The 21308-nt window shown below is 37.4% G+C and overlaps 3 protein-coding genes and 2 pseudogenes across 3 annotated transcripts; 1 reads left to right on the forward strand and 4 right to left on the reverse strand.

The window, feature by feature from the left end:
• Nucleotides 1–1741: 1741 nt before the first annotated feature.
• LOC122139775 (claudin-4-like) lies at nucleotides 1742–14894 on the reverse strand. Its single transcript, XM_042738994.1, has 2 exons — nucleotides 14741–14894; nucleotides 1742–2460 (listed from the first exon to the last, which is right to left on the reverse strand). Exon 2 carries the CDS (start codon nucleotides 2451–2453, stop codon nucleotides 1821–1823), a length of 633 nt encoding a protein of 210 aa, XP_042594928.1. The 5' UTR covers nucleotides 2454–2460; nucleotides 14741–14894; the 3' UTR covers nucleotides 1742–1820.
• On the reverse strand, nucleotides 6494–8870 carry LOC109065959 (claudin-like protein ZF-A89). Its single transcript, XM_042738995.1, has 2 exons — nucleotides 8280–8870; nucleotides 6494–7211 (listed from the first exon to the last, which is right to left on the reverse strand). The coding sequence occupies exons 1-2, from the start codon at nucleotides 8784–8786 to the stop codon at nucleotides 6546–6548; spliced, it is 1173 nt and encodes a 390-aa protein (XP_042594929.1). The 5' UTR covers nucleotides 8787–8870; the 3' UTR covers nucleotides 6494–6545.
• Nucleotides 9525–11453, reverse strand: LOC109065962 (claudin-4-like). Its single transcript, XM_019082944.2, has one exon. The coding sequence runs from the start codon at nucleotides 11402–11404 to the stop codon at nucleotides 10772–10774; it is 633 nt and encodes a 210-aa protein (XP_018938489.2). The 5' UTR covers nucleotides 11405–11453; the 3' UTR covers nucleotides 9525–10771.
• Nucleotides 13129–13893, reverse strand: LOC122139776 (annotated as a pseudogene).
• Nucleotides 14895–19939: 5045 nt separating the features above from the next.
• LOC122139751 lies at nucleotides 19940–20866 on the forward strand (annotated as a pseudogene).
• Nucleotides 20867–21308: the final 442 nt, after the last annotated feature.

Raw genomic sequence — 21308 nt, forward strand, 5'->3', positions numbered from 1 at the left:
TAAATTTACTATATTTTAGCTTAATAATATTTAATGTTCTGAGGAGATTTTTAGTACTAAATAATATTTGTGCAATATGACCCATTGATGACCATTTAAAATGTGTAGCATTGTTCTATGTTGATACTGTTTTGGTGTTAAATTCAGTCTAATTTATAATACGGGTTGGTATTGTTTTGGATAACAATATCAAATGAAATCACAAAAAAAAATCACCCTACAAAAAAAGAAATGTTCCCCCCCCCCCACCAAATTCTATATGTTGTGGAAGGGACCGGTTTCCCGTGTTTGCCTGGGGCTCCTCAGTGCCAGCCCTGCACCCAGTCCAAGCGTGCGCTGGCGCCTCACCCCAGGGTGTGCACGAGTAAAACCGGGTGCCAGTCCGTGCCGGTAACCGGTGCTGCTCCGCGGCACAACTGAAGCAGCAGTCACGTCAAGTCCTTCGCGGGAAGTGCGTTTAGCGTACGCAGTCCGCGAAGTCCTAAGCACAGACTCGCCGAATGAAGCTTCACGAGGAAACTTCACTCGACCGTCGGTATTGAACTTACCTCTCCATCCTGCAGTTTACAAACACACTGAGCTCGAGACAGAATTCAGCGCCACAGATCTTTAGAACGCTTGTCACTATGACGTCCCCCCCTCTACGAGATGCATCTTTTGAATTGTACATTTTTTTTTTTTTTTTTTTATTATTATTATTATTTTTTTTTTTTTGGTATTCTAACAAGAGACAAAACACTATTTGTATATAATTATACTTTCTCTTAACAAAAAAGTACCTCAGAACGTGTACAATTACATGGCGTATGAATTCTTTAATTAATGTTTTTTTTTTTTTCACTAATTCCTTCTTTTTTCTTTCTTTCAGATTTTTCTGGTTCACAGCATAGGCTAGTTAGGCTAAGCTGTGGGGTTTAAAACAGGATCAGTTCACCCAAAAATGTAAATTCTACATTGCGCACCTTTCTCTCTCTCTAGACAGTGTAAGTCAATGGTAATCAAAACTGTTATTTATTTACTTATTTATTTGATGGGGACAGAACTCATTAATTAAAAGAAACAGAGCAATCCCTTAAAGGCTTATTTTCATTTGCATTCCCTGATTAGGCAACCTAAATTAAAAACTAAACAAGTAATCATATCACACAAAATCACAATTATTACATTTAAAATACAATGCATAAAAAAAAATAATGTTCATATCTATCAAAATATTTTGTTTTGGAATAATATGGAAGTGATTGAATGATGACAGAATTTAAATTTGTGTGGTTTATCTCTTTAATTTATTTCTACTAGATAAATGCATAATGTGAAATATCAAATCAAAGTTTGAGATAAATAGTTGAATGCATTGTCTTCATTTTAATGGAATAATTCATGGGTTATTTTTCAGTAATATTGATCAGTAATCATTTTACTATTTGTATGAAGCATTACAAAACAGAAAACAATATTAAACACATTAATAAACTCTCTATAATCTCTTTGTCTCTCTCTCTCTCTCTCTCTCTCACACACACACATTCACTCACAAAATATTCATATACTGATGTCATCTAAATCTGAGTCATCTAAGGTTTTAAATGTTTTTATTTTTTTTATACATACAGAGATTAGTACACAAAACTGACAAGCACAAATTTCTTTCTTTCTTTCTTTCTTTTGGTAGTCAATTAAAAATACCTATTTTCACTTTTCTTATTTAGCACAGAAACCTCAAAAGCCAATTATATTATATTCTTTGAACTTGTTTATCAGTTGTGTAATATCACTGTTGCACTTGATCAGCGAGTCCGTTTAGTGTCATGTGTTGTATATCACACATAGTTCTTTATGGCGTAGCCACTGTGAGTGTCAGTCTTGGATACTGTGTATCTCGGTGAGTAGTTGTGCCGCTCTGGTGGGCAGCTGGTGCAGAGAACCGCCCCACCGACGAACAGAAAGCCCGCCGTGACCCAGCCCACATAGAGCGCCGCCCCCATCTCCCTCTTCAACGCTTCATGCACGATAGGATTGTGAAAGTCTCTGATGATGGAGTCGGCCGTCCAGGAAACGGGCACCACAGCGGTCAGTGCAGAAAGCATGAAGGTGATCCCAGAGACCACCACGATCCGTGCTTTGGCTCGTGGGTTACTGAGGCAGTTTGTGCAGTCAGCCCCAACCAGAAAGATGAGGAAAGCCAAGCAGTCCAGAGCCATGGTGGTCACAATCAGCCCGCGAGCCGCCTGCAGGGAAGGATCCAGATCCAGCAGCGCGTCGTAGAGTTTACACTGCATCTGACCGATGCGCTCGTACACACACGTCATCCACAGGCCCTCCCAGAAGACCTGAGCCACCACAATGTTTGTGCCGATGAAGGCCGTCACCTTCCACATGGGCAGAGCGCAGATGATGATGGTTCCTGCAAAGCCAATCATTGAAAGAGTGATTCCCAAGACCTGCAGAGCCATGGAGGGGCTGCGGAGGATAGAGAACAACCATTAGAAATTCTTGTTTTATTTTTTTCTGATTTAGTCGCAGCACTACAAAGTAAATATATTTCAATGTATTAAATGACATAACGGTATATTAGAAATTATACAGAATAATATATCTTGTAAATATATATTGAATGATACATAAGGAATTGCCGCTTTCATATATCGAAAAATATGTGACAATATATTTACTTATATGACAATATGTGTAATTTATATATAGAGTAATACGCCTTATATAGATGAACATGTGATAAGATATGATACTGCATGTGTAAAAATATATTGAGCATGTATTGAAAAATATAAGCACTAGTTTCCAATATATGGAAATGTATTATGTAAAACATCGCATTATATTTTGCAGTATATTCCCATATAGTTTTGCTCTGTAAGGGCTAGAATATGAATGGCTTTCTCTTGATAGGGAGCAGTATATCAAACTATGGGTGAGGTTTAATTGGAATTAGTTCAACCGAGACATCTGTGTTTGGAGCGTGAATGAAACCGATACTGACTGAGGAGCCGATCTCTCAACAGAGAGCTGGAGAGGTGCTTGCCATGCTTTTGTTTCTGTCTATGACATCATTTGTTTACATCTCTGAGAATGCAATGCATGTGCTCTGACATAAAATAATCTGCATGTGCTTCGCTTAAAAAAATACATGACATTTCCTTGAAGTGGTTATCTGAAGTATCTCTGTGACTCGAGACTGTTGAGGAGGGAAAATAAGAAAATGAACAAATGATGTTTTCATTGTAAGCAAGGCCACGTTGTTTGTGTATTTGAGCCTGTGTAATGTGAGCCTGCAGGCAAGGTGGGAGAACTGGTTTTCAGTTTAACAGAATAACTTAACTCTTGTTTATATTGACTATGAATTCAAACGTGTCAGACACCGAAAGAAGCACTTATGTCACATTAACCATTCATGTTTATAACTCTTTGAACAGGTGAGAAAACACGCAATACAGGCGAAATACACATCATGTTGTCATCATAATTAATAAACTACTGTAACCTAAACCCACTGTAAAAATGGCTGTAGTGTAATAGAAATTGTTAAAAAAACATCTTGTTCTGAAAGTGCATGTGGTTTCTGTGCCTGACTAATGCTATCAGTAGGTGTTCTTGAACAGCAGGTTTTCCTAGTGCTATGTACTTTGTGTTCCAATCCTCCTACTCAGAAAACCAAATGAGACTGAACACAGTTAAGCAAAATAATAAAAAAATTAAATTTAAAAACAAATTAGTGAAATAAAATAAAAACTCCAACAAGGATTCAGGAAGCATGTTTCATTCAAATAATAAAACTCACAACAATGTCTTAAAATGGCCCATCAGCCAAAACATTCCACAGCAACTATACTTATGTCTGTATATGGCCCATCATGTAGTGACACAGATACATAATCTTTGACCAAATTACATCTTCCACTGGGAGCTCTTTCATCACTGAGCAGAATAAGTTACATTTTTTTGGCAGTAAATTCAATCTCACAAAAACAAAACCAGCCATATGCTGGAAAACACCCATACAGGATAAAAAAAAATAAGTGAATGTATGTATTAAAATTGACAAAATAGGGCCAAGAAATGTATTTGCTAAAATGTGTTTCCGTAAATATATTTTCTACCAACAAAATATATTCTGGTCTCCATATTTTCAATGCAAGAAAATGGTTTCACATTTCACATTTGAAGACCATTTTTATTTGGTGTCTATAACACATATTGTGAACATATATTTGATCTATTTTATTAAAAAAATTATAATGAATCATAAATCTAGCTTTGATCTCTTTTAGGCTTTTTAGTCCACATTTCCATTTAGACTAAAGACTGGAAATGTAGACATATATTTAGTTTCAACCTTCTTATACCAAAATGTATTTTCAGCATAATAAATATATTTAATTTAACTTCTTTGTTTACACCATATATTTAAAATATATTTTGGCCAGGAAAACAAAAAGTGCAGTATGGGCATATTTCATTAATATAAAACTGTGGACATCTGAGCATCCAGCAACAGGGGATTATACAGTAGAAGTCGTTCACTATACACAGTGATAAGACAGAACTCCAGAGACCATCAGAAGCACGCCAGCAACAATAGATGCTTTCACTTTTCCTCGTTCCTCAGTTATAAAGTTGGTGCATTTCCCTGAGACGAGTGCCAAAAGAATCCCAGTGATGCCCACCAGGATCGAAAACACCACCAGGACACGAGCAGCCTTCAGATCGGCGCTCAACGCCACCATGGAGTCGTAGATTCAGAAAAATTCATTCTAGTCCAAATGAGAATCTGCACAAACTGAGGCAAAGCAGCTTTGTGAGATTCTATGCGTTTGTGACAATAAAAGGGTTTTTAAATATATGAGAGATCACTTTTGGTCCTTTGTCAATTCCTAAAGGGAGCACTTTTGTTTATTCAAACTTGTTTAGAAGCATACCAAAAGCTTTCTACAGGTTCAATTCTGTGTTTCTATATTCATCCAGGTCCACATGAAGAACAGTATTCAAAGTTAACACAGAAATGTCTTGCAAATGTATGCGACCCACATCCTGTTATTAATATTCAGACAAATGCCTATGCTAGCATCACTGCTGGCATCTTGTCTAACCGGTTTGGGAGGATCCGTGAAACAAAGTTTCAGCAAAACAACTTCACAGTGTTTTGGTTGGAATAGAGATTCTGTGTTTTTCTTTTCTGTTTTAATGTTAAAATTGTTCAAACATTCTGCATTTATGAAATATTTAAAATCTGTGCTAACCTTTTTTTTTTTTTTTTTTTACTTTTTCTAATTTGCTGAAATGAATGCACATTAATCTCAGGGATGGGTTTGATGATGTTGGGATGCCCACATTTCAAAAAGGCGCATCAGCAACACATTCAACTGTTTATACCTGTATGACCCATCGAGTATTGACACAGACACATAATCTGAATTTGACCAAATTCTGATTAATAACATAATATTCTTCTACATTCACTGTAAACACAGCCATTGCCTTTTCCAGGAAGGCTGGAAAAAAGTAAGAAAGTGTGGTTGAGAAAAATCTGTTTCTCCTTCCTCCTCTTTATAGCATCTTCACTTAGATCTGGTGAATTTACACTCATTTTATTTATGTTGAATTATCCTTTTTTTTTTTTTTTTTTTTTTTTTTTTTTTTTTTTTTTTTTTTAAAGCTTGCTGGCTAAAAATCATTTTAATCCACCACTGGCTGGTCTTTCACCACTGAGCAGCATTATTGTATTTTTTGGCAGTTGTTTAAAAAAAAGTTATAGATTATCTGTTCACCCATTTGAAAACAAATGCACAGTCCAATGATCAAATATTACTGAAGAAACAATTGTTTAGTAGGTCCAGTTTTCACTAAATTTCTTAGAATGAAGTGGAGACAGACTAAACATGTCTGATAGTTGTTTATTAATTTTTTTTTTTACAGCAAAATAGAGATTTTTTTTTAACAGCATTGCTAAAAACTGGTTTTACAGGAGATCTTCTCTAACATCTCTGTCCTATTTTCAACAGTTTCAGCACGATCCTTAATGTTTTCTTTGATGTGAGAATAACTATTACTATGAAATGAATCCAATGCAGTATTAATACATTGTTTTACAGAAGCATTTATTTCCATAAACAGAGTAAGACAAATTTAATGATTAAAGACATCTTTGTGCGAAAATTCTTATTTATGTTTGGAAAAAATGTAGATGGTTATTGCACATTTTATAAAACCATGGCCTTTGTAGTTTATTAACAGTCAGATACCTATAATGATTAATAGAACTATTCATATTGTCATACTGAAGATAAATTACAGGAACAGCTTGTTTCTAAAAAAAAAAAAAACAGTTTCAGATCTCCGTCGCTTCCCTGAGTTAGATTCCTCTCATCACATTATAAATGCACACTTTCTCGTTCAGCAATCTGTAGAATCACAGCATAAAGTCTCAGTAAATAAACCACGCCATATCAGACACACTGTCCTTTTCTTAGTACTGTCCTTCCTTTTTTTCTCCTTGGGGAAAAAAATCCAGAGATGGGAAAAAATAGGTTTTACGAAAAAAAGGGTCCTTGTAAGTAAAATGTCTTTGCATGCTTGATTACTTTCAGACGTAGGCTCTGCTGGTGGCGGTGGAACCGTGGCTGAGAGTACTTGATGTTGTAGTTGTCTTCTTTAGGCGGGCAGGAGCTGCACAGAATGCCTCCTCCCAGGATTAGCAGTGCAGCCGCACCGAATCCGATATAGAGAGAAGGCCCTAGCTCCCTCCTTTGGGCATCTGTGAGAATGGGATTGTAGAAATCCCTGACGATGGTGTTAGTTGACCAGCAGACGGGGACCAGGACCAGCACTCCAGCGACGATGAAGATCACACCACTGGCAATAGCCACCTTTGCTTTGGAGTCTTCTCTCTCAACAAAGTTGGTGCATTTTCCACCGGCGATCCCCAGGATGAGCCCAAAGAGGCAGATAATGATGGCGATGATCACAAGTGCCCGAGCAGCCTGCAGGTCCTGAGGTAAAGCCAGCAGCGAGTCGTAGATTTTGCACTGCATCTGTCCTGTGCTCTGGACCACACAGTTCATCCACAAGCCCTCCCAGACGATTTGGGCTGTCACGATGTTGGCTCCAATGAACGCAGACATCTTCCACATAGGAAGGGCACAAATAATAAATCGCTCCCCAAGAAACCAATAATTGCCCAGGGACCGGCCTAGAATCTGTCGACCACATAGACACCATTTTGCTCTCGTTTGCTCAGCTTCGTTGGCTTGGAAGTGTTTGCTCCTCTGTTAATCGTAGTAATGACTTCTGATCCTAGCTTTCAGAGTTTTAAGGTTGTCTCAGAAGGGAGGAGTCCAGGTCAGATGGACCTGAAACCAGGTTAAGGTGAATTTTCAAGCCTGACCAGATTCCCCAGCAAGGAAACACGATACAGCGGCTGGTTTCGGTGAGAAGCGCATTAACGATGAACAATAAAGGGTCACACAAACACAAAGGAACCAAGTCATCAACCAAAAGGACTGGGTAGATATCACACACAAACTTGTCGCGAGACTGAAAACAAAACAATTGAAGCTAAAAATAAAGCTAAGCGATATTATCATATTTTAATTTGTAGTCATTTTTATTTTGTGTTTTAACATTTATTCATTTGACAGCTATAGGCAATAAAGGTTTAATGTTCAATTTTCAGTTAATGAAGGATAAATACGTATAGAAATGAAATTCCAAGATCATTTATAATAATCCAGAAGTATATTTATTGACATAGTACTTGCAAATTTCATCTTCTCTGTTGAAACATACATATATACATACTTCATTAGCATTAAATCATATCTACCAGTAGAACAAATGGAATGAGATGAGAAAAGAGTACAAAAACAAGATTTTCCAGATCATCTCTATTCAAAGACTAGCAAAGAATAAGACACTGCAAGCAAGTCATACATACCATTTACACATTTTATTTAAGCAAACACTGAATTAAGTAGACATTACATTAAACAATTTTTCAGAAAGTGTCAGTTAAAATTATTGTCCATTAGCTAAAGATATTGTCCCGGAACAGATGAGTAAGTTGGGGCCGGATAAGGTTTGTTAGGAACATAAGCTCCAGTATATACAGCACTCGGTGCGTATGTTTTGGCAGGCATATAAGGTCCAGGAGGCCCATACATAGGTCCTTGGTAGGGGTACATGCCTGGGTAATTTGGATACATATCTTCACTTGGTGGGCAGGAAGTACACAGAATGATCCCTCCAAACAGAAGAAACCCTGAGGCGCCCCAGCCAATGTATATGGATGCCCCAAGCTCCCTCTTTTGGGTCTCGATTGTGAGAACGCTCTGGAAATCTGAGATTGTGTAGGCTGAGGACCAGCAGACGGGAATGAGACAGGCGACTCCAGCTACAATGCACAGGATGCCGCCCAAAATCACCACTTTGGCCATGGAGGACTCATTCTTCAGACAGCTGCTGCACTGGCCTCCCACAAACGTCAAGAGCATCCCAATGAAGCCGATCACTATTGCGATGACGGTCAGCGCACGTGCCGCCTGCAAGTCCTGGGTCAGTCGCATGATTGAGTCTTGGACTTTACACTGCATCTGTCCTGTGCTCTGCACCACACAGTTCATCCACAAACCATCCCAGACCATCTGGCCCGTGACGATGTTGGCACCGATGTACGAAGTGACGCGCCACATGGGAATGCCACAGCAGACACATATGCCAATAAATCCAATGAAGCACAGGACCTGGCCGGAAACCTCTTTAGCAATCCTCCCCATGCTGAAGCTGCTGGTGTTGTCAAACTCAAACGCAGCTCTTGGTCTGCTCTTAACCCATAGGTGTCTGAGAAACAAGCAGGAAGTGATGACCTGTTTGATTTAGACACATATCCTCACTGGGAGGAGTTTTGTGGTTATTCCTGCCGAACAAGATTCCAAAGAAAGATTCTTCGTATATGCTGCCTGCTCCATTTCCATGAAAATGAGGCAGATCTGGTTTTGACTGCATATAGCTGGTCTAGATAATCCCTTACCAAAAAGTAGCATACTTAATAAAATAAACTTTAAGTAAAGTTCAAGTATATTTTTAAGTATACTTTATGTAGCAAGTATACAAATACCAGTGTACTAGTAGTATACTTGTAAGTGTACTGTTTCAATACTCCTTGGGACTAAATTGGCTCACTTTTTAGTATATAGAAGTATTCTTTTAAGTATACTTTAAGAATAACAGTAGTAAACTTTGAGTACACAACTAGTTTACCCATGTTTGTAGTTTGTACTGCAACTATACTAAAAGTGAACATATAGGTATACTGATAGTTTACTAATTAAAGTCTTTGTACACTTTTAAGTATAGTCTCAGTAAACTACTAGTTTATTATAGTTTTCTTTAAGTGAACTTTACATCATACTTTTTAAGTATACTACTATGTCCCTATTTAGGTTTAATAATTTGTATATATTTTGTTATATGAATATCTGAACATACAAAACATCCAAAGAAAGAACAGGGTATCTGCTAGTAAACAAAAACATTTTATTCTAGCTTCATGCATTCTTTTTTAAACACACATGGTTATAAAGCTCTTTCTGATTCTGATTCTGATTCTGAATTAATACCATACATCACAGTTAGACGACTAAGGATACTTTGTTGTTATTTTATTGAAATATGTAATACACCTGATAAATTAGAGGATAATAAAAAAGGTATTATTGTACACCAGTGCAGGGTAGTAAAGTAACTGATTTTTTTTTAGTTTCCATATAATCTGGATTACGTAATCAGATTCCAAAAATTAAGTACTTGTAACTAGATTAGATTACATATTAAAATACTTAAAATCAGACTAAAGTTACTTTTTTATTTATGACGTGATTGCAGTTTATTCACACAATAGCAATTAATTATTTACAATTCATTGATTCTCCCTAACTCTACTTTTTCATCTTTTAAATGTTCCTTTCTAAAATAGCCTTCCACTTCTATACATTTAGAATATAAAACACAGAAATACAGTGCAGTTTTGTGGACATTCACACAGATACCAGTCATGTGGATATAATTACACAGAAAACCGAGAGGCCACGCAGCATTTGACCAATGCGTGGATTTACAATTTTTTTTTTTTTTTCAATTTTAAGTGTTTTCTCAACATTTCAGCATTGCATCAGCCACTTATGAACACATTCATGTTTATTTGACTTCTCACTCAATGAGTAAACTGTGTGTTACTATGACTTTGGAAGGCTTTTGTCTTTAAATACACAAATTAATGCTATTTCTTATTTGCATATAGCTGCAGAAAGTAGTCAGATTATATTACATAAAACGATTTAAATTCTTTAATGTAATTTTGAAACAGTCACAGATTACAATTTGTAAGTAAATCTACTCAACTCTGTTGTACACATTTAAATAAATAAACGATCTGTATTTAGAATTCCACTCTAAAAGCTGTAATATATACATTAATCTTTTATCCTAAGCAACCTGCATTGCACTGAATGAATACACTTCATCAGTTCAAGCTTTCCCAGAGAATTGAACCCATGATGTTTCTAGCGACTGAATTGCCATCATAAAAAGAATTTATCTAACGGAAAGTATTAAATGATACATGTAGAGGAAGACTGAAAATGTTATGCTATTACATGTAAAAAATGTCTCTCAAGTAATGAATTGCTGATATACAGTGATGAATTAGATCAATCAGTCACTTGAGTGTCCATTTTAAGACCAGTTCTATGGGTTCTGCATCTCAGACAAACTCTCTCGGAGCAGAATTGGATCTCACAGCAGAGAACTTGGGGTTGTAGATGCGTTCTTGCTTCGGCGGGCAGTTACAGCAAAGTAATCCTCCTCCCAGTAAAAGCAAGCCAGCCGATCCCCAGCCGACATACAGAGCTGCGCCCAACTCCCTCCGCTGGGCCTCCACCATCATCGGGTTGTAGAAGTTCTGTATGGTCGTGTGTGCCGCCCACGACACTGGGATCAGACAGAGAAGTCCAGAGATAATTAGGAAAATGCCTGCAATGATGCACGCCTTTGCTTTGGACCCTTGGTCCTCAATGCAGTTGGTGCACTTCCCACCGGCCAGAGAAATTACGATCCCAAAGAGTCCAGTCAAAATGGAGATGATGATCATGGCCCGGCCCGCTTGGAGATCGGAGCTGAGCGCCAGCATGGAGTCGTAGACTTTACACTGCATTTGTCCAGTGCTCTGCACCACACAGTTCATCCACATGCCCTCCCAGATGACCTGTGCTGTGACGATGTTGGCCCCAACGAACGCAGACACCTTCCCACGGGGCAAAGCACACACGATAATGACCCCAATCCAACCCAGCATGGCTGTGGATATGCCCATAATCTGGAGTCCTTGGGAGACCATTTTTAAACCACATGCAGACTTTAGAGTGATAAAGCAGACGAAAGTGTGCAAACCAGAGACTTTTGCTATTTATAGGAAAGGTTTAAAAAAAGGTGGAGTTTGGTTCTCATGAGCTGATGATTTCTACGCAGAGCCCCTATGATTGCTCATTTACACTATAAACACAAAACAAATGGCTTTCAAAGGTACAGCAACACTTCAAGGTCCTTCAAGGTCAGTTAAAAAATAGCTTTTCAAAATGACATAAAAGGCTTTATGAAAAATATGGTCTTTATATGGTTGGAAATATACAATGTATGCTGTCTTCACATTTTTATGATAGGTAGATAATAAGTGCAGAAAAACATTACAAAATTCTCTCATTTGAAACCACACAAAGGGATCATTAAAATCTTTTACTGACCAGTTGGTGATCTATAATAACTGGAGGGAGATGTATGTTTTCCATTCATCTCATTGGATTCACCCAGAAGTATGTGACCTCAAGGACCCATCTTTACATTAAACCACAGATAAAATATGCTAATGAATATAATGAATTGTTATAATTATGAATTTATTTGTTGCATTTAATAGCACACAGTAAACTGTACATCAACAGGGAAACAATGGTGAATCATAATTATTCATCAACACATCAAAATACCTTTATTGCAGTTACCTCTCAAGGTAGATTTGTGTGTGTGTGTGTGTGTGTGTGTGCGTGTGTGTGTAGACACACAGATTAATGGCTACAAAACTCTACTGGGCATTGTCATAGTTTATTCACAGGTACAAACATGTGTCTAAACTCTTCGAGCTTCAATGCAGTAAAAACCTACACTTCTACAACGTTAAGCGTAAAGAAAAAAGGGAAAATGGACGTTTGGGCCAGAATGCTGCCATCTAGTGATAAAAATAAAAATAACATGACTTCATGTTCAAGTAAAAATCATGTAATGACAGTAATGGCCAGTAGATGGCTGAAGTAACTATGCGTCCTACCCAACAACACAAATGAATGCAAGATTTTATACTAAGAACATTTTCGATATTTTTGTATACATTATTCACTATTATATGTCAGATTTTGAAATATATATATATATATATATATATATATATATATATATTATATTTCAAATAATTTTGAAGTATATTTTTTATTCAAGAATGCTTACAGTCTTACACTATTCATTTGACGCTTACTACTCTAAGTGTGGGTGTGTGTGAATCTTTTGCACTCCTCATGTAGTTAATACTTCCCATGAGTAGTGACACCTCCCAGATCACTTGTTTATCAGATAATTATCAGGAACCCAACTGTCTTTCTAAGTACAAACTTAACTGTTTGCTAGGTCCAGACTTTTATCATTTAAAAAAATTCACATATCCATTTTCATCCGCGTGTAATGAAGCACAAGAACGAATAATATGTGTCTGTAAACAATTTATTTATTGAAATGCATATTGAAATGTTTTGTAGCACAGCACAAATATCTGTCACAAAGCACAACAGGACTTAATTTACATTTTGTATAAATCCTTAACACTATATCTGAAAAGGGAATCCACAGTGTGTGAATACAGCAAGGAAAATAAAAATAACAAAACAAACAACAACAAAAAAAAAAGGTATTTACAGTTTGTTTACAATTTTTGGCAGTACTGTGACCTGAAACTCTTTCTTTGTATTCCACCATTACTATCAAATGTTGGCAGCTGACAGCTAAATTCAACCCACATTCACATGCATAGTCAACACAACAGGTCAAAAATGACCAAATTACGGAAATTAAAGTCACTATTTGCAGTACTCCTTGGTTCCTCTTCATACATAGCCTTTGTTTCCTCCAGGCCGAGCTGTGTACTTAGCAGTGTACTGATCTTTAGGAGGGCAGTTTGCACAAAGCAATGACCCTCCAATAATTAACAGTGCCGAAGCAGCCCATCCAATAAACAAGGAAGCTCCCAACTCTTTCTTCTGTGCGCTGATGGTCATGGGGTTGTAGAAGTCTCTTATGATAGTATTGGCAGTCCAGCAACAGGAATCAAAACACAGAACTCCAGCCACGATGAAGGATGGCTCCCGAAAATGATGCCGACTTTGGCCTTGGCGCGCTCATCCTCGATGCAGTGGTGCATTTCCCTCCAGCAGACGCTAGCAGGATGCCGACGACACCCACCAGGATGGAGATGACAGTCAGGGCTCGAGCCGCCTGCAGATCTGAGCTGAGGGCCAGCATGGAGTCATACACCTTACACTGCATCTGTCCAGTGCTCTGCACCACACAGCTCATCCAGATTCCTTCCCAGGTTGTTTGCGCAGTGACTATATTCTGTCCAATGAAAGCCGTGACATGCCACATAGGGAGAGCGCAAACCACGATCACCCCGATCCAGCCGATGATGGCCAGGGCTATGCCCAGCATCTGCACCCCTGCTGATACCATACTAGCACGCTGCTTTACTTGTGTGTAAAAGGACAGTCTTCGGTCTCTAGAGCTGCTTTAGTGAAACATGGGAGTAAAGCGGGCCCTTTTATGTGAAGTGAAACAGGAGGGGCCGCATGATCACTCTCAGGTGCACCGTCACCATGATTTGCCCCCTGGCCCCGTGGTGTCATTAATCAAGCAAAATCCCAGTGACGAGCCTCAGCTCTAATTGCATATGGGTGGATTTGTTTTTGCTGAACGGGACATTTTTATGAATCACAATTTTTTACGGTTATTCATAGTTTTTGTGGAAAATAACATTAGCGTGACTTCACGGTTCAACAAGCAACAACAGAGCGTAGGAGTAATCCATAAATAAACTAGAAGCAAGGCAGACACAAATATAATACAAAAAATGGGTGTCCTTATAAGCACGTGAAGGGTTTTGAAAAGATGAAGTCATATAACTGACTCTGGGCAATATGTAAAAAAACAAAAAACAAAAAATGAATGAATTAAAATAAAATGAATAAAAAAGATTTTCCCTCTAATACACACACCCAAAAGAATCTGAATATTGATTCACTGTCTTTTCTCTTGTTGCTAATTGCAGATAAGCTTTAGCTTAGAAGGAGGATTTTACATAACGCACTTCATCGCCCTTACTTACAGATAATTATGTGACAACTGTACCGTTTTAATTATAGGCTTTAGTAAAGTTATTCATGTTTGAGCAAAGCATATCACATGCCACCCTCTCGCTAAATCTCCCTTCTCTTAAGCTTTCAGTTTTTACTCTCAAAAACAACTAGTTGCTTGAATAAGACTGGAAACTTTCTTTTCTTTTCATATTTCATGTTTTTCTAACAGAAGCAGTTCTGAAGAGAGAAACGAGATTAAAAAAAACATGCAGTTGCTTGACCTGGTTTCCAGTGTCCAGAGAAAGAGGTGCAATCTTTCCTAAAGCCACTGCAGCACTATATAGTTAAAAGAACTAAAAAGTGTTCACTGTCCGAGGGTTAGCAGACATTTAGAGGCACATGGTGGAGGGGACGAATCAATCCCAGGTGTTTGCTGTATAGAAAACAGAAAAAAAGAGGGACAGAGTAAGGGATACTGATTGTTTCATAAATGAAAGAAGGCTCTGCTTGGTGGCCAGAAGGACAATAATGGCTCTGTTTTACCATGGCAACTCATTAAAATCCCCCTTGGCAGGAGGAAAGAGGATACGGTTCCTCACACACGTACACAGGTAAGGAATGTCTGCAATTAAGGATCCGAGGAAAGATGGTGGGACTGCCAAAGATTACCTTCTCAGAGGGTTGTTTTGAATTCTTTAAAAGCATATCTAAGACTCTAGTATCCAACTTTTCAATGCAAACATGGGATGGGATTAATTCAGTCGAAATACAAAAACAGCTACTTTCAAGTAAAAATCAATTAATTTGACATTAAAAGATTATGTACAGTAGTCATAATCACATGACCATAATCTAGGTAATATAGTGAATTATACTTTGCAGATTGTTCAAACATCCAAGCGCACCCTTAGTTAATTTAATTGGGTTTGTCCTAACATCTCTTTCAGAACACACTAAAAAAAAAAAACATCAAACTCAAAAAAAAACAAAAAAAAAAAACAACATCTAAACATTTAGTTACATTGAAAACTTTCAAACCTAGTTCTTAGGAAAATGAGTGCATGGGAAATATTACACATATGAAAAGATGTGAATTGTGACAAACATCATACAATATGAGTTTTATAATATCATCAGAAGAGTCAACCTTTGAACCTTTTGAAACCTTTTGAAAATTTGATTAAAATAAAAACAATAATGTCTTGAGATAAGAAACAAATACACAAATGCATTTTTTTCTTCTAAATATATACTTCTACTTCCACTTCCAGCAGTGAGTCATTTGTCTCACACTCTGTTGACTCCGGTGTGAATACTAATGAAACTGTTAATAGTTTTCTCCCCCGGGGCTGACGGGGGAGAGGCAGCATGCATGAAGTCAGAGAGTTTCACCCCTGGGCTGTTGGGATGGTAGACATAGTTTCTGTGGATGATCAACACTGTGATAGCGATCTAGAAGAATCAAAAGACTGATGACTCAGCTGTGCTTTCTAATAATCATGCATGACCACACAACACTGAGAGCACCTGATGCTTGACCCGGTCAGCTAATTACAGACCGCTGAGTTTCTAAACAATTAACATATCAGAAGAGAAGAAGAACAGTGGACTACACATCAGAAAACAAAAGCTTAGATATTTCTTGGATAAGAAGACTTTAGGAAGTGAATCCTCTCCACTTTCTGAAGGCATATTTAAAATATAAATCTAACGAACAGAAGAACAGAAATGTTTAAATTCAAATAAAGTTCAAAAACTAATAATCAATGGACAAGTTTGATACAGTGCAAATAGGGGTAAACGGAAAGCCAATAAATTAATCATTTAAAATATATATTTTTTTCTGTAAAGCATTTTCCCAAAACAGAGTTGAACTAGCCTACTTTGAGACAAGTTTAGTTAAAGTTTAAGTCTGGTCTCAGGAAATGACAGGAAGACAAGTGTTGTCCTGAGGTATTCTCTCATGAATATTTCCAGAAAAGCTTTCTAAGAAATAAACATCTTTCTAATACATAACGTTCTTACTCTTATTGTTATCGCCTTTTCCCACATATCACAACAAATCCCCATACTATTGTAATGCAGACTCATTGAAAATATGTTATTCCGCCTACATTTCTGTAAAACCTGAAATATGTTGTTCCATTTACATTTCGCAGTACTTTTCTGGCGAGGTGTCCACATTTTGCACTATAAACAATATCAACAGTCTAGTTTAATTTAAAAAAAGTACTTCCTTCCATTAAATAAAAAAAAAAAAAAATCCATAGACACTTATAATATAGTGTATCTGGCAGCACGACTGAGGCTGAGCCCGCGTCCTCAATCACAAGTCGCTCAAGGGACAAGCCCATGTAACCTTTTCACGATGATAATATTTATTTATTCATTTATTTATTTTTTAAAACCCACATAGCTTGCTGAAATACTTCTGCAGGCACCTCATCTACCTCAGCCATGCTGATCAGGACCTGTCCCAGTGACTCTGATCGCGCCTGACCTGCCTTCCGTTTCCACTATAACGCTCTCTCACACATACATACATTCTTCTCTTACATATACATATTTTCTTCAGACATACATACATTCTATATATATGTGTGTTTGTGAAAGGAGAATGTATGTGTGTGTGAGAGTAGAAATGTATGTCTGTATGTGAAAGGAGAATGTATGTGTGAAAGCAAAAATATATCTTTATATGAAAGGAGAATGTAAGTGTGTGAGAGTGGCAGAATGAATTATGGCTTGTACTGCCCCTCATACACATTCGAAAACTGTTGTAAATTACTGTACAAACCATGCACCTTTTGTTTACATCTGTGTGTTGCTCGGCAACTACTTTGTTGGAACCACAACTGTTTCTGAGGAACTACATTGTTTGGTGGAAGAATACTGTTTTTTATTAATATCATTATACTTTATTTGCTCTGTTTTATTTATTTTTTGAAATTTCAGTTCTCTGAATGAATCAAACATACTAGTCCAGAGCTTCCCATAGCCCATGATCCTGAGATCTGGAAAGTCATTTGACTTTATGAAATCAAAATATAATGTTCTTAATAATGAGAATGGAGTATTGTATTTTGGAGCAATGTTTGAAACATATGGAGCTATGAAATTGTTTATTGATGCTTTGATTATATTTCTTATGTGACCATACAGATGCACTGCAGGAAGACTTAATAGTGGTCAGTATGGATCACAACACTATGGCCTTAGTGGATAACATCCAGACACTGGGCTGAAAGTGTGCTTTAACACTCTTTAAATGTAAACCTTCTTGGGAAAGGTCAGTAATTCTAAATATGACTCATTGCAACATTGCTGTTATCACTTTTCAGTGTTGGGGGTAACTAATTACAAGTAATGGAAATTACATAATCAGACTACTTTTCCTTCAAGCAACTAGTAAAGTTTACTTTTTAAACTTACAAGAAATAGTTTATTTTTTTCAAGTAAGTTATGAGTATGCTATTTAATATATTTAATTATTGCAGGACAAGTTTCCTTTATGTTTTAAATCCAATTTTATTAACCAATGTTTTTGCTGCTGATCTTCAATGATCCAATTCAATTATACATTTTCTTTCTTTTTTCTTTTTTTTTATTGCTGAAGAATGTGTTGAACTTTCTTCTTCTGTAACCTATTGTTCATGCAATCCAGAATAGCAGCACAGCTGAAAGGTTTGTTTGAGCTGCGCCCTCTACTGTACAGCCTGATATTATTTTTTAAAGTGAAGTGGCGTTACATTCAGCCAAGTATGTTGACCCATACTCAGAATTTGTGTTCTGCATTTAACCCATCCAAAGTGCACACACACAGCCTGTGAACACACACACACCGTGAACACACACCCGGAGCAGTGGGTATCATTTATGCTGCGGCGCCCGGGGAGCAGTTGGGGGTTCGGTGCCTTGCTCAAGGACATCTCAGTCGTGGTAAAGTTATGCAAAAGTATTGCGTAACACATTACTTTTTTCCATAAAAAGTAATGTAATTAGTTACTTTTTTAGGGAGTAACACAATCTTGTAATGCATTCCTTTTAGAAGTAACTTTTCCCCCAGCACTGGCTGTTTTGTTGGCCTTTACATCATGATACAGTGCAATCATTTTTCTCATATTTTGAGATCTGCATGGATTTCACTTTGGGCCGGATCTGGGCCAACACTATGTTGCTGTCTGGGCTGTTGTTGGACATAATAATAAAAATAATAAAAAGTAATTTTAGTATGCTTTTTAAAAAAAAATCTAAAACTCTGATAATGCTTCTCCTCTGAGCCCTCTCATACCTCGTCCCACTTAAAGTGCTTCTTCTTCACCTGGTTATTAGAACAAGGTATCTAAAGACAATATAGTTTAGAAGCTATGGTTTCTAAAGACAATATAGTATAGAATGAGTTACATTTATGAGCATTTATTGGAGTGTTTGTCTTTTTATGTCCCATAGTAACACAAAAAATAATTATTAACTACATGATTCATTTATCAAATTATTGAAATCATGAAATTTTAATTCGTTTTAATATTTAAAGGTTTAGTCTTGGGTAGTGACGGAATTCGTTGAAATGACCAGAATCACACAGAACAGAATGAAACCGTTATGTCATTTCAGGTAAATGGGTAAACACAAATTATGTAACTGTGCAAAGCTTATTTAATTTAATGAAGTTCTAACGTTAATAATGTGTTTCCATGTATGTGCAAACAAATGGAAAACTGTAAGTGTGCTAGAAACACATTTTTCCATACAATCTATGGATACCTATGATTACTCCCGCTTATATGTCTTACTAATGAAAACAAAGAGGTGAATTGTCTCTACTGAAAGAGGAGTGATTCAGCAATTTTCTTTCAAGGACCACATGAGGGACACTAGAGGATGTTTCTTTTTAATGTGGTACAAAAATGTAAACTTTTATATGATGCAAGGCAGGCAGGTGCCGAAAGATCAACCAGACTGAAATCTGAACCATGTAATTACTGGGGTGAACAAGTAAGGAGAAAGAAATGCGGTTGTCTGTTTTTTAGTGCATTGTTTCAAACTAAAAAGTTAACTTTTGATACTAAGCTTCCTTCTTAGGACACTTTTTTTTTATTTCCCTAGGGAGGTATGATTACATGCTGCTATTCTTCCTCATTGTGTTGTGTCATTAAAAAAACTAAACTAAAATAAACAATTCAGATATGAAGCATTTGAGTGGATCATTTTAATATTGCCAGCTGTTACAAGAAAGTGCTACAAAAAGCCTCAGTCTCTCTTGTACCACACAAAAACACGATATCATTTAAGACTCCACCTTCCATCTTCTCTTAGCAGTATAAACACTGTAGAAAGTGTATCTCTCTCCTCCCTCCCTCTTTCACCGTTTCTTCATTTAAGCATGTCAACAGTCCTGAGAACAAACAGCTTTAATATCTGAGCTAATCCTGAATCCTGAGCACCACGGTCTGTGAAAGTGAACAGAGGAGCGAAGCACGATGGCTTCAGCCGGCCTGGAGATCCTGGGGATGCCTGCCTGACCGTGCCGGGGTGGCTCGGGGGGATGGTGGCCTGCTGTCTGCCCATGTGGAGAGTGGCGGCATACATAGGCCAGAAAACATCGCATCAACGCAGATCGTGTGGGAAGGTTTGTGGATGAACTGCGTGGTGCAGAGCACAGGACAGATGCACTGCCGTGTCTACGACTCCATGCTGGGGCTTCCCGATGACCTGCAGGCTGCGCGTGCTCTGATGGTCGTGAGTACGCTGCTCGGTGTGCTGGGCATGACTCCTGGCTGTGGCTGGGGACGAAGTGCACCACTGCACATCAGATGCAGCTACACAAGCCGCGCATTATGCCTGGCGACCGGGTGACGTTTAATAACTGAGTTGACTTGCTGCTGCTAATGGCTGTATGTTGGAGCGCTACGGCATCATGCCTGGATTTCCACAATCCGCTTCTAGAGGAGGCAGGGAGGTTTTTGGGAACCCCTTGTACCCGGATGGGGCGCCCCTGCCTGCTGTTTCCTAGGTGGAGTCATTTTGTCTTTTCCTTTCCCCCAAAACCCAAGAACAATGCTGTGCCGAAAAAATTTTTGGCCCTACTCAGGGGTCAAATCTATGTCTGGGGAATAGATATAAACAGGAGAGATTATGTCTGAGGGGGGTCTGACTTTTTGGAAATTAGAAGGCCCCTTTGGAGAGAAAAGCCAACAAGTCTGCAAATGAGGGAAATAAGCGTTCAAATTTTCCAAAAAAAAAAATGAAGGGTTTTGAACTTTGATTACCAATATGGCAGATATAAGATTATTTTTTTTGTTTTCATTTTAATGTATTTGATATTGTACGAAGTTTTGTCATTTTATCTTTTGTTCAAATTTTTGCACAATCCAAATGCTAATGGTTGAATAATCAGTAGCTCTTAAGTGGTGATAATAAATGAAATTTTTGTCCACTAAATTTGCTAAATGAATGTTTACAGTTAATTTTGAGTCCATTGTAGACATTCTACTAACTAAAAAATAATTTTTGGCAACTGCATGTCAGCAAATTTTTCTTTAAAAGTTTTAGCAGACTCCCACATTGGTTAGTAGAATAAGCTGACAAGTACTTGCAGAGTTTCTTACAGTCAGTAAAAGATAATAAAAAGTGTTGGCAAAAATTACCCAGACAGTCACTAATACTCTAATGACTGCTAGTTGACATGTTACTTATAGTTAAATATTACTGCAAGTATCTAAAGGGGAAAATAATGCCAGTTTCAGAAACAGAATAAAATTTAAAGATCAATGCTTAATTTAATTAAAACATTAATCAATTTGATTTTTTTTTAGACAGGCATTAAATAACAAAAAAAGGGGAAAAAAA

Source organism: Cyprinus carpio, chromosome B15, assembly GCF_018340385.1.
Source record: "Cyprinus carpio isolate SPL01 chromosome B15, ASM1834038v1, whole genome shotgun sequence".
Lineage (NCBI taxonomy): Eukaryota > Metazoa > Chordata > Actinopteri > Cypriniformes > Cyprinidae > Cyprinus > Cyprinus carpio.